This window comes from Amphiura filiformis, unplaced genomic scaffold, assembly GCF_039555335.1.
Source record: "Amphiura filiformis unplaced genomic scaffold, Afil_fr2py scaffold_82, whole genome shotgun sequence".
Taxonomy (NCBI): domain Eukaryota; kingdom Metazoa; phylum Echinodermata; class Ophiuroidea; order Amphilepidida; family Amphiuridae; genus Amphiura; species Amphiura filiformis.
In genome coordinates this window covers 95,109-108,746 of record NW_027305546.1, presented here as the reverse complement: position 1 = coordinate 108,746, position 13,638 = coordinate 95,109, and the positions used below count along the sequence as shown (strand labels likewise).

At 36.6% G+C, this 13,638-nt stretch overlaps 1 protein-coding gene across 6 annotated transcripts in view; it reads right to left on the bottom strand.

Annotated features, from left to right (window-relative positions):
- Positions 1-13,638, bottom strand: part of LOC140144803 (uncharacterized) — a 40,118-nt gene that overhangs the window by 13,190 nt on the left and 13,290 nt on the right. For 2 of the 6 annotated variants that reach the window (XM_072166605.1, XM_072166604.1), the window contains exons 8-16: positions 12,741-12,992; positions 11,405-11,776; positions 8,185-8,247; positions 6,908-7,159; positions 5,712-6,083; positions 4,437-4,675; positions 3,372-3,417; positions 1,201-1,254; positions 554-817 (exon numbers count right to left, since the gene is read on the bottom strand). In XM_072166605.1, the coding sequence (XP_072022706.1) occupies positions 554-817; positions 1,201-1,254; positions 3,372-3,417; positions 4,437-4,675; positions 5,712-6,083; positions 6,908-7,159; positions 8,185-8,247; positions 11,405-11,776; positions 12,741-12,992 (1,914 nt within the window). The remainder of the gene's footprint in view (positions 1-553; positions 818-1,200; positions 1,255-3,371; positions 3,418-4,436; positions 4,676-5,711; positions 6,084-6,907; positions 7,160-8,184; positions 8,248-11,404; positions 11,777-12,740; positions 12,993-13,638) is intronic. The other 4 variants (XM_072166608.1, XM_072166607.1, XM_072166609.1 and 1 more) reach the window with 4 other exon arrangements.

The following is a 13,638-nucleotide window of genomic DNA, read 5'->3' as shown; positions in this document are numbered from 1 at the left end:
AGGCTTTAAAAATCACTGTGAAGATCTGTGCTAATTGATTAGCACACAACTTCAAAATTCTTGGACTAATGTTGTCTAGGCCCACAGACTTAGTAATGTTAAGTTTATTGAACTCGTGACAAACTTCATGTTCAGACACTTGCAAAATAGAACCATTATCAGATTTCAGATTGTTTTCTGAAGTGATACGCAGACTACAAATCACTAAAGTCATGTTTGTCAAAACGATTGTATAAATCATTTAACTTGCTAGCATATTTAACAGTGGTATCTGGCAAACTGTTTCGTGAACTGGAAGTGTTTGAATACTAGTACCCGCTCATAAGTCGTATACCTTCCCAAACCTGTTTCATGTTATTTTGAGTGAATTTTTGCTCAATTTTGATCTTGTACCTTTCTTTCTCCAACTTCATAATTCTATTCAATTCCATCTGACCCTCTTTCAATTTTGCTTTATCCCCCTGACCAAAGATTAGTTTTTTCTAATGTAACGAGGTGATGCATTATGTTGCAAAGGATTCTGGGAAGGGTAAGATATCTTCTCTGGCCTTACCTGGTCTTCCTCACCCTTGTACGAAACCAACAGGAAATCATCTTCAACATTCAGCAGTCTTTCTTTCCTGCCAGGTATCACTTCTCCCTCTTCAAAGGCTGCTGTGGCCTGAGCAACGGACTCAAAACAAACAAAGCAAAATGGGATTCCATTTCTGCTTGGGTGCATCTCGACATTTGTCACACATCCATAGTTTTCGAAAATGAGTTTGATTTCAGCAAAAGAGTAATTTCCTGTGTCAGGAATGAACAATTCTCGACATGGCTGTATCAAATAAAATGACATGAAAATTGCTATTGAGTACATAGTGGAGATTAATAGAAACTGACAAAAATAAACATGTAGGGATTTCTTTTTCAGTACAGGGTGTATCAAAATAAAGTATACATGTAGAGTTTGAAAAATGCCGCTAGCTTAAAAAGTATAAGGTCTTCAGTCAAAATATTTGCATTGATAGCTGAATCAATATCTTGTCCTTTAACCACGATTCAGGCTGAATATTATTTGCAAACCGGCTTTGGTTGGTAATTGTTTTGTTGTTTATGTAGAATGCCATTATAATTATAAGTATAATTTACTTTGTTGGTAAGTGCTGTGGTCTTTGAAAGGAGCTATATAAATGCTTGATTGTAGTATTCTATACTAACCCCACGTTGCTGTGATTCCTTGTTCTCCTTAATTGTTTCATCAGTTGCATCCACCTAATATGCAAGGATATAAAACAGTTGATCATTACAAAGCCATAATGGTAGCCCAATTGGGTGTCTTGGAAGATTTTCTACTCAACTTTCCTGTCTCATACAACCCAAAAGAAAAACTGGCCCCCATGATTTCAGAAACTCTTTGACTATATATTTATTTATGTATCCAATGAAAAAGTTATCATAGGCCTTATACAAGAGTGCTCAATACTAACATTACTGTCAGTAGAGCTAATTATAAAATAATTAATTAAGTTTAATTAACACATCATGGTCACTACTCCGAGTTTCATGCTACAAGCATGTAGCAATCATCAGTGGAATGATATGACAGTGATCACACACGTCTTATTTTTTCTTAGCATGGTTGACTGGTTTGTATCCATGGCGACATTTAGATACTAGCTCAGATCTTTTATTAGCACTTGAGCTATTGGTTTTTTTGGCAAGTAGGATTGCCAGCTTTTCATCAATGCATAAATTACAGTTACCAGATTGCCTCATACAAGTGTTTGATTTGTGCACAATTTCCCAATTGATGCTGTAATCACTGTTTTGTTGCTTTAATTTCCAGATATATTTTGATAGCTCAGTTTCTTTTTCATACTTACTGTGCCTGAATGACTTAGTATGATTGTTATAGCGAGGCAATCTGGTAACTATAATTTATGCATTGATGAAAAGCTGGCAATCCTACTTGCCAAAAAAACCAATAGCTCAAGTGCCCTTAATAAAAGATCTGAGCTAGTATCTAAATGTCGACGCCATGGATACAAACCAGCCAACCGTGCTAAGAAAAAATAAGACTGTGTGATCATTGTCATATCATTCCACCTGATGATTGCTACATGCTTGTAGCATGAGACTCGGAGTAGTGGCCATGATGTGTTAATTAAACTTAATTAATTATTTTATATTTATTTATTTATTTATTTCATTCTTATTTAACCTGGGTTAACCTTTCAATGCACTAGCATTGTTCTCCCAAGGTGCCCAGGTGGCACAAGCCCAACATTAAAATACACAAGATACTACATATAAAAATACAGAAGGAACAATAATATACACAGTAAAAAACTAGCACACAGATTTTGACTATTAGAATGCATTTTGGGGCCCTTTTTTTGTCAAATGTAAAACACACCAAACTTTGAAGCAATTTTTTTCAGACATTTTGCATGCATATTCCCAAAAATAGGCCTCAGAAAAGACATGACAGATTGCAATATTAATTATGCCCATGCAGATGGCATGGTTTGAATATTAATTTGTTTTAAGCCAGATAGGTAGCCAACTTCTCTTGGAAGACATGACCTTTAATTATCTCCCACACATGGAGTGTGAATTTCAAATTGGTTACCTGAATGGGTCATTCCATTTGAAATCTACAGCCCTGTGTGGTAGATTAAGGGCATGCCTTCCATAAGGACAGTAGCATAGCCAATAGGAACAAGGCAGCTGCCCCCTGTGAGAAGTCTTCCCCCCTTCTTGCAATGCTGGTCGCCCTAATATTTAAGATTTGTAGGCAATATTTGTACTTTTTATCCCATTTTTGTCAAAGTTTGAAAGTTGCCTTTATACACCTCCTCTGAAAGAGTCCTGGCTACACCACTGCATGGGGGTATTGATTTACTAAGATAGCCCATTGCATTGATTGTCGATTGTCAGTTGAGCCATGCATTCTCACATGATGTAAACATCGTGAGCTAATCACCTACATGAATCAAAACAGCTTCTAAATCATATTCCCATTCAGGTAACCCAAAACAGCTTCCAAATCAAATCAAATCATGGCTTCCAAACAGCCTCCGTAACACACATTCGCTTACTCAGTTCAAAAAGCAACTTAAAACTCATCTTTTTCTTCATGCTTTTCCGGATTCACATATGTAACTTGTTTGTCTTTATTGTTTGTGCGCCTTGAGTTCTTTTAAAGATTGTGCGTCTACTAAGAACCCTCCATTATTATTATTATTATGAATGTTTAGACCCATTTTCTTTCCAAAACTGATCTAACCCAGGCCCAGGACCACTTTAAGCAACCAAGAACTTCTTTGCCTAGCATTATGCTGTACTATGCCACAATATGTTGTAAATCCTATGATTAATACTATTACCTCGTTTTCAATTGTTGCACTATTTCCCTGGTAACAAACCATGAGGCCCAGCAAACATTATAATATTGGCCCAGTAATGGCTTAAACCGGTCTACTTCTGGCAATACCGGACACGGCTGACGGTATAACGCCAGTACAAATCCGATACTGGTCAATGTTTGGCCGCCGTTTTCTTACCAGGATAAGCTGTGCCGCATTTGGTCCATTATTGGGCCAATTGAAGACTACCGAATATGGCATCGAGCCGGCACATACATACTGGTCCAGTTGCGGCAGACACTTGTAGGCCGGGCTTGTAGGCCCCGAAAGTGCCGGCCCTGTTTTGGCCCAATGTTGCATTAATGTGGGCGTGGTTTTGAAACCCTGACATTTTCTACTATCAAAATACAATATTTGATCAGTATCATCTTCATTTTGAAGGGCCACATGTTATTATTATTATTAAGAAGAGGCAGTGAGTTTGCGCTTGTTCCGAATATTTCATTTACTGCCTTGAAAAAATCTACGTGAGCAAGGCATAATTTTTTATCTGATGACACCATAGAATATATATTTCATTTATCAATGGCTCAATTTTGTGAGCTTGGTTTGTTATCGACCTTTAATACTTTGCACATCAGTTAACACAAATTCAATTGTGCTGAGTGCAAGTAACCTGTAGGTCTCCTTTATAAAGAAGGAGGTCTGGTTCAACAGGTGAAACTGACCAATAATGCCTGAACCAACCGGATAATCGAGGAATGAATAGAAGAATATTCCACAGCTAGACGTGGACCAAAATGAAATAAAATAAAAAGTACCAAAATTGGACCATTACCGTTTGCTTACGGTTGCATAATGGGAATATATTGGCAATATTATATGGCCCAGTACAGTATTGAATAAATTGGACCTCTACTGGGCCAATTTCAACCCATTTTGGCCCAGTGCTGGCAATATCTATTGGGCCAGTCGAATGCCCGCAGTGCACGACCGTGTCGGACCAATACAGGCTGCCATTCTTGGTCCTTTATAGCAGCTTTTATAGAGCCAGTATCGGGCCGATTGTATAATGTTTGCTGGGGGGTACCAATTCCAATATGATGCAGTCTTTCTCTTTTACTAGTATTAGGGACGATATCTCCTGCTTCAAAAGCTGCTCTAGCCTGAGCCACCGATGGAAAACATATGAAGCAAAATGAACGATGATATCGGCTTTTAACTTCAATCTCCCCCACAAAACCGAACTGACTGAAGTAATGCCTTAGATCAGATTCAGTGTATTTTCCCATGAGAGGAATATACAAATCCTGATCTTTGCGGTTCTGTGTCAAGAATAATGATACAATCAATAATGAGTAAGAAATTACAAAGGTAAAATCTAGGGGTCAATTTCAATAACAGTTGCAACATCCAAACGCACAACTCTTCCACAGGATTTATATGTTTGAGAGTCACAATGGGGTTGGACTTATGAGGGGTTGGCAGACTTGCAGTGTGTCACAACTGTTAGTGAAATTGTCCCTGGGATAGCTAATCTAATCAGAGAATAACATGGGCTAATCCATTTGAAATCCACAAACCCCTAAAGCGTATGCACGCTGCGTTCGCGTATACGCTACTTTAAAAGCGTGGATTCATTACGGATTAACAACAGTTGCCTCCTGTACAAAGGTACAGGAAGAGTTGTTGAAACAATATTAAAATTGCAAATTTAGATAAATACAATCCTTACAACATAAATCAAATACATAAAATATAATCTACAACTAAGGCAGCACAACCAAATTTATTTGATCTTTGGACCAACCATCAAAGCTGAATTGATGCTTGTTATTAATATAAAGCCACAAAATAAAACAACAGGTGTGGAAAGGTGAGTATACACTGACCAGTAGATACCAGCTGTAGTCCTACTAATTCATGGCACATTGGATGACCCAGGGGAAAGTTAGCCCATACTTGCAAGACTACCCATGCCTTCAAGGTTAAATAAACCTGATAGTACTCATATGTTATCATCTGGCCATGGTATGCCCTGGGAAACAAGGTTTTTCAATTTAGGCCTTTAATGAACTACCAACTTATTAATCCAAATTAATGGTAAATTTGTATTATTGGTCAATAGCATTACATGAACAGATTGACTATGTAATTGTTATTACAATTATCAAGTCATTTATATTAACTGAGATAATATGGACCACGCAATGATCGTCAATAGAAAGATCAAACTACTTTGGTTTTATTGCCTTACTTTTTGGCGTAGTGGTAAACCCTAACAATTCCCACCGATTATGAGCTGATCAAACTAGAACCAAATCTCATCTCATCTATTCTCAAATCTGATCTAGAACTTACTTCTTGGTAACTACCCTTGGGACCACTGGTACTGTCTTTCAATCCAGAAGAAGATTGATATGTTAAGATGACTAACTCATGCCCGATGATATGCACCCTTAGTTTGTTGTCGGTTTCATGCACCTGTCCACTCTGGAATGCTTTCTCTGCTGCTTGTGGTGTTTTAAACTTAACAAACCCAAAGTCCAGCGGAACATCTTTGTTGTAAGCTTTCTGCACTTCTACAATTTCACCATATTTGCTGAAATATTCTTGTAGTGTTGCTTCAGAGTATGACATTACCCCTTGTAGGGCTATGCTTAATGGGGATTCCATCTCATGTTCCTGATGTTGAACTGTCGCATGTTTCTTGCATTTTGGCTCCAATTCTTTCTGTTTGTATAAAATAACATAATTAATTAATTAAATAAATAGCTGTCACAGAGAGATGCCTCAGATAGAGAGGGATGAAAGCAAGGACTTGTACAGCAATATGCCTTGAAAAAGCTTCAACAATGCCTGAAAATGGTCATTTCCCTATACATTTATACAGGGATGATCCAAGCAAAATACTAAAATCATGATCAGGCAAATAGCTGAAAATTTAAATCCATGGTTTCACCGCTTTTAAAAATGCATACAGTAAATATTGTTTCTAATTATGTCTGGCTCCAGTTTATGCCACCAGTGACACAACAGGTTCTCAATGCTATTAAAAACAACATGAATGAACAAACAAACACAACAAACTTGCTCCTGGGTCTGCAAGCATACTTCAAATTATTAGTGCCAAATCTTTGGTCCAGTTTTATTTGATATAAAGATAATAATATTTAGAGGTAAATGCATACGCATCAATAATCAGTTATTGTGAGGGTATTGCGAAAAATTTAAATATGTGCTGCTCTGTAAGGCCCAAAGTAAAAATGTTCAGATTTATACAAATATTCTTTATATTCTATACATTGAGATTGCATCATTTAATATTCTACAAATATTAACTGTCTATGAGTGTGATGGTGAAATATAATCACAAGGTGAAAGATTGATTGTTCCATTCCACGAGCCGGAACGGCGAGTGGAATGGAATAAATTCACCCTTACAGGTTTCCTCAAAGAAAGGTTGCAAAGTTTTTCCAGCCTGGGGAGGGTTAACTTTAATACCACCACTACCCCTCCACCAGTTTATGTAACATTTTAATTGAGGACATCCTTACCTGCAGATTCAATCTAACCCAGACATGCTGGGGTCCAATATTATGCTTTCTGTCCTTCCCTTTTCTAGTTATTTCACCAGCTAGATAAGCTGCTTGAGCATCAGCTGCAAACTGGTAATGTACGAAACAGTAGTTGCAATTGCGCGGCATGTCAAGTCTTTCTATTTTTCCATATTTGATGAAATGTGCAAGAAGATCATCTCTAGTATAGTACATCACATTGACAACAAATAGCTGTTTACTCTCATTACTCTGAAATAAGAAAATAAACAACAAAATATGCATACAGGGTGAGTCAAACTGAGTAGCCAACAGAACAAAAATCTTTAAAACACTTAGCAGTAATAAAATCATTAAAATTGCAGGAAATTATAAACTAATGTGTTGTCCATTGTAAACACATCACACATAAAATTGCCCCCCCCCTTTATTATGAGACAATAACTCAAAATCTATGCATCAAATTTTAAAATTAAAATAGCAAAAAGAAAGCCAATTTCTGCAAATTTTGCTCCTCTATTTGTCTGGATAGTTAAAAAATTACAGCCACAGTGACTCTAAAAGCTACTCAAGCCAGTGTACTATTACATTTATCTACATGACTGGATGACCCGCAGTGACCACTGATGACCAGGCTCTCCAGCAACAAAAGTAATATTTTTAATGGGTTTAGGGGCTACTTTTGAATCTGCATCTGTTCCATTCACAGGGTCACCATAGCAACAAATTTTGGGCTATTGATACAAGCGAGGCATACAAATTTATAGAACAAAACTGGGTTTCTTTTTGCTCTTTAACTTTTAAAATTTGATGTACAGATTTGAGCTATTACCACATTACGAAGGGGGTAATTATCATGTGAAAGTTTGATAAATGTAACTCTTTCACTTAGCAAAACAAGAACATTTGTAAAAAACATTAAAAAAGGCAGATTATATATGGATGTTCAATACAATCACACTCTCTAGCTTTTTCATGTGACCACTGCATATCAAAGTACAAGGTGGTTCGCGAACCACTGGATCGCCTGCCATCACGGTAGTTAAAGGGGAGATATGGCATTGACAAGGTTCATAGCAATTTAACCCTAACCAGTGCCTACTTGAGATATATCTATGCTGCCAAGATAGACACCCATATTCGCTTCAAATAAGCCATTATGGCCATGTTATTGTGCTGGTACACCACACTCTGTGCTAGCCACTCAGTTGCAATTAAAGCCAATTGAAAGATTTTTTAAATTCCTGTAGATTATAAAAGCTGTATTGGATACTCACAATATTTTGCTGGCTTTCTGACACCACTTTATTGGTACTCTCTCTTGATGTACTAGTAGATGCCTTAACAAAACGAAAGCAAAACAAGAAAACCAAATCAGTCATAATTTTAATTTTTAAAGTTTTTAAGCCATAATGTACGATCTTATAATATGGAATAGGTTAATTTTTTTTAAACCTGATTTTTTGGTATATTTGTAATGTTAACACATGTCCCAACTTGTACCTACCCTAAATAGAACCAGCCAAATTTGTTGTGTTTGTAGATCAACAAAGCAAAGTATGACATAAAGTCATATTATGACTGCTAAAACTACTGGAAGGCACAGTGATTAATATAGTGCGCGCAACACACAGGCAGAAACCACAAGCTTCATCAAACTTATCAGGAATTTGATGACCACTGTGGCCCAAGACACACCATAAACCATTTTATCAGGGACTTGCAGCTAAAAAGCACACATCCTTTACATACCTCAATAAACCATCACAGCCAGGATCAGCTCACTGAGATCCTGTACAGGTAACAGTAGGTTAACACTTGCAGATTGGCTTACAGATATGGTTTAACTTTGCAGTGATTGCAGTTGGAAACTACATGTGCTGGTAGATCAAACATGCCTATAGCCAGGAATTATTTGGGGTGAATATTTGACACTGGATATCAATGTATCAACTTAGAATCGCAATACGTTTAATTTCAAAATGTAGTCCCATTTAATGCCATTTGGTGCACCATTTCTGATCAAATGTGAGGTTCATAGCAAATTCACACAGCGAGGTGGTTTTTGGTGTTTTTTGTGCGGCAGCATTCGCCCCCTCACCCTTGGCTATGAGCCTGCCTGAAGAGTATTTAAGAAATCATCTATAGCAGACTTAGTTGGATTATTGACACTTCATTCTTAGAGATAGTGATGTACTGCTTGAAAAGCAATTAATGGGTAATCTCCACTGATAATTCATCACTCTTACAATTTTACAATGAGCATGGTAGCTGACCCATGACCACCCTTACAGGAAGGTTGCAAAGTTTGGTCATTGTATTTCAAACCTTGGGGTGAGGCTTAACTTTAATACCACCACTACCCCTCCAGCAGTTAGTATGTAACATTTTAAATGTGGACATCATTACCTGCAGATTTAATCTAACCAAGACATGCTGGGGTCCAATATTATGCTTTCTGTCCTTCCCTTTTCTAGTTATTTCACCAGCTAGATAAGCTGCTTGAGCATCAGCTGCAAACTGGTAATGTATGAAACAGTAGTTGCAATTGCGAGGCATGTCAAGTCTTTCTATATTTCCATATTTGATGAAATGTGCAAGAAGATCATCTCTAGTATAGTACATCACATTGAAAACAAATAGCTGTTTATTACTCTGAAATAAGAAAATAAACAACAAAATATGCATACAGGGTGAGTCAAACCGAGTAGCCAACAGAACAAAAATCTTTAAAACACTTAGCGGTAATAAAAACATTAAAATTGCAGGAAACGATTAACTAATGTGTTGTCCATTGTAAACACATCATAAAAAATTGCCCCCCCCGCTTTATTATGAGACAATAACTCAAAATCTATGCATCAAATTTTTAATTTAAAATAGCAAAACGAAACCCAGTTTCTGCAAATTTTGCTCCTCTATTTGTCTGGATAGTTAAAAAATTGTAGCCACAGTGACTCTTTGAATGCAAAAAGTTGCACTAACAGCTACTCAAGCCAGTGTACCATTACATTTATCTACATGACTGGTTAAGGATGACCCGCAGTGACCACTGAAGACCAGGCTCTCCAGCAACAAAAGTAATATTTTAATGGGTTTAGGGCTACTTTTGAATCTGCATCTGTTCCATTCACAGGGTCACCATGGCAACAAATTTTGGGCTATTAATATACGCGAGGCATAAAAATTTATAGAACAAAACTGGGTTTCTTTTTGCTCTTTAACTTTTTTAATTTGATGTACAGATTTTGAGTTATTATCACATTACGAAGGGGGTAATTATCATGTGAAAGTTTGATGAATGTAACTCTTTCACTTAGCAAAACAAGAACATTTGTAAAAAAACAATTAAAAAGGCAGGTTATATATGGATGTTCAATACAATCACTCTCTCTAGCTTTTTTATGTGACCATGGCATATCAAAGTACAAGGTGGTTCGTGAACCACTGGATCGCCTGCCATCACGGTAGTTAAAGGGGAGATATGGCATTGACAAGGTTCATAGCAATTTAACCCTAACCAGCGCCTAATGCTGCTTAGATGGACACCCATACTTGCTTCAAATAAGCCATTATGGCCATGTTATTGTGCTTGTACACCACACTCTGTACCAGCCACTCAGTTGCAATTAAAGCCAATTGACAGATTTTTTAAATTGCTATAGATTATAAAAGCTGTATAGGATACTCACAATATTTTGCTGGCTTTCTGACACCACTTTATTAGTACTCTCTCTTGATGTACTAGTAGATGCCTTAACAAAACGAAAGCAAAACAAGAAAACCAAATCAGTCATAATTTTAATTTTTTAAATTTTTTTAATTTTTTAACTTGGTATTTTATAAAGGTTAAGGTTACCAAAAATATGTTCTTGTTGTTTTTTCAAATGTGTGCCCCGTATAAAACCACGCCAGGTGATTGCTTTCTCCATGTTTGTATTGTGCTGCACACCTATCAAAGAAATTATGCACCATTTATTAAATTTTAGCTCGTTTTGGGGGAACATTTTGGAGAATCTTGCATGAGAAAAAACTGTTTTGTTAAATTATCGTTATCTTGATTACGGTTCTTTGATTTTGACATCTAAGTACCTACATTATTTCTCAACCTATGATAGACGACAGGCAGGTCCAATATTTTTATCATAGTGGATACCGGCTGCGACGACTAAACGACGACAGCGTCCACACAGGTACTAATATAACTATAAGCTTATAATCGAAGTTTATAACTATATACGTGTACGCCATTATCAACGACTAATCATCGACCGTCTGAACGTGCCTATTGACTACTAACTACTGCCTGTCTAGCTATCCATCATCTAATCTAACCTGATCATATTGAAGACTATCATAGTTTGATCAGCTCGTAATCGGTGAGCCTTGTAACTTTTTGGCGTAGTGGTAAACCCTAACAATTCCCACCGATTATGAGCTGATCAAACTAGAACCAAATCTCATCTCATCTATTCTCTAATCTGATCTAGAACTTACTTCTTGGTAACTACTTTTGGGACCACTGGTACTGTCTTTCTTTCCAGCAGAAGATTGATATGTTAAGATGACAAACCCATCCCCGATGATATGCACCCTTAGTTTGTTGTCGGTTTCATGCACCTGTCCACTCTGGAATGCTTTCTCTGCTGCTTGCGGTGTTTTAAACTTAACAAACCCAAAGTCCAGTGGAACATCTTTGTTGTAAGCTTTCTGCACTTGTACAATTTCACCATATTTGCTGAAATATTCTTGTAGTGTTGCTTCAGAGTATGACATTACCCCTTGTAGGGCTATGCTTAAAGCGGATTCCATCTCATGTTCCTGATGTTGAACTGTCGCATGTTTCTTGCATTTTGTCTTCAATTCTTTCTGTTTTGTATAAAATAACATAATTAATTAATTAATTAAATAGCTGTCACAGATGCCTCAGATAGAGAGGGATGGATGCAAGCACTTGTACAGCAATAAGCCTTGAAACTGCTTCAACAATGCCTGAAAATGGCCATTTCCCTATACATTTATACAGGGATGATCCAAGCAAAATACCTGAAATCATGATCAGGCAAATAGCTGAAAATATAAATCCCTGGTTTCACCACTTCTAAAAATGCATACAGTAAACAATTTCTAATATTGTGTCTGGCTCCAGTTTATGCCACCAGTGACAAAAATTGAACAGGTTCTCAATGCTATTTAAAACACAACAAACTTGCTCCTGGGTCTGCAAGCATACTTCATATTATTATTATAGTGCCAAATCTTTGGTCCAGTTTTATTTGATATAAAGATAATAATATTTAGAGGTAAATGCATACGCATCATCAGTTATTGTGAAAAATTTAAATATGTGCTGCTCTGTAAAAATGTTCAGATTTATACTAATATTCTTCATATTCTATACATTGAGATTGCATTATTTAATATTATACAAATATTAACTGGCTATGAGTGTGATGGTCGAAATATAATCACGAGGTGAAAGATTGATTGTTCCATTCCACGAGCTCTGTAAGGCCCAAAGTAAAAATGTTCAGATTTATACAAATATTCTTTATATTCTATACATTGAGATTGCATTATTTAATATTATACAAATATTAACTGGCTATGAGTGTGATGGTCAAAATATAATCACGAGGTGAAAGATTGATTGTTCCATTCCACGAGCCGGAACGGCGAGTGGAATGGAATAAATTCACCCTTACAGGTTTCCTCAAAGAAAAGTTGCAAAGTTTGGTCATTTTATTTCAAGCCTGGGGGAAGGGTTAACTTTAATACCACCACTGCCCCTCCCCCAGTTAGTATGTAACATTTTACATGAGGATATCATTACCTGCAGATTCAATCTAACCAAGACATGCTGGGGTCCAATATTATGCTTTCTGTCCTTCCCTTTTCTAGTTATTTCACCAGCTAGATAAGCTGCTTGAGCATCAGCTGCAAACTGGTAATGTATGAAACAGTAGTGGCAATTGCGAGGCATGTCAAGTCTTTCTATATTTCCATATTTGATGAAATGTGCAAGAAGATCATCTCTAGTGTAGGACATCACATTGACAACAAATAGCTTTTTACTCTCATTACTCTGAAATAAGAAAATAAACAACAAAATATGCATACAGGGTGATGAGTCAAACTGAGTAGCCAACAGAACAAAAATCTTTAAAACACTTAGCGGCAATAAAATCATTAAAATTGCAGGAAATGATAAACTAATGTGTTGTCCATTGTAAACACATCACAAAAAGAAATTTACCCCCCTTTATTATGAGACAATAACTCAAAATCTATGCATCAAATTTTAAAATTAAAATAGCGAAAAGAAACCCAGTTTCTGCCAATTTTGCTCGTCTATTTGTCTGGACAGTTAAATATTTGTAGCCACAGTGACTCTTTGAATGCAGAAAGTTGTACTAACAGCTACTCAAGCCAGTGTACCATTACATTTATCTACATGACTGGTTAAGGATGACCTGCAGTGACCACTGACGACCAGGCTCTACAGCAACAAAAGCAACGTTTTTAATGGGTTTAGGGGCTACTTTTTAATCTGCATCTGTTCCATTCACAGGGTCACCATGGCAACAAATTTTGGGCTATTGATACAAGCGAGGCATAAAAATTTATAGAACAAAACTGGGTTTCTTTTTGCTCTTTAACATTCAAAATTTGATGTACAGATTTTGAGTTATTATCACATTATGAAGGGGGTAATTATCATGTGAAAATTT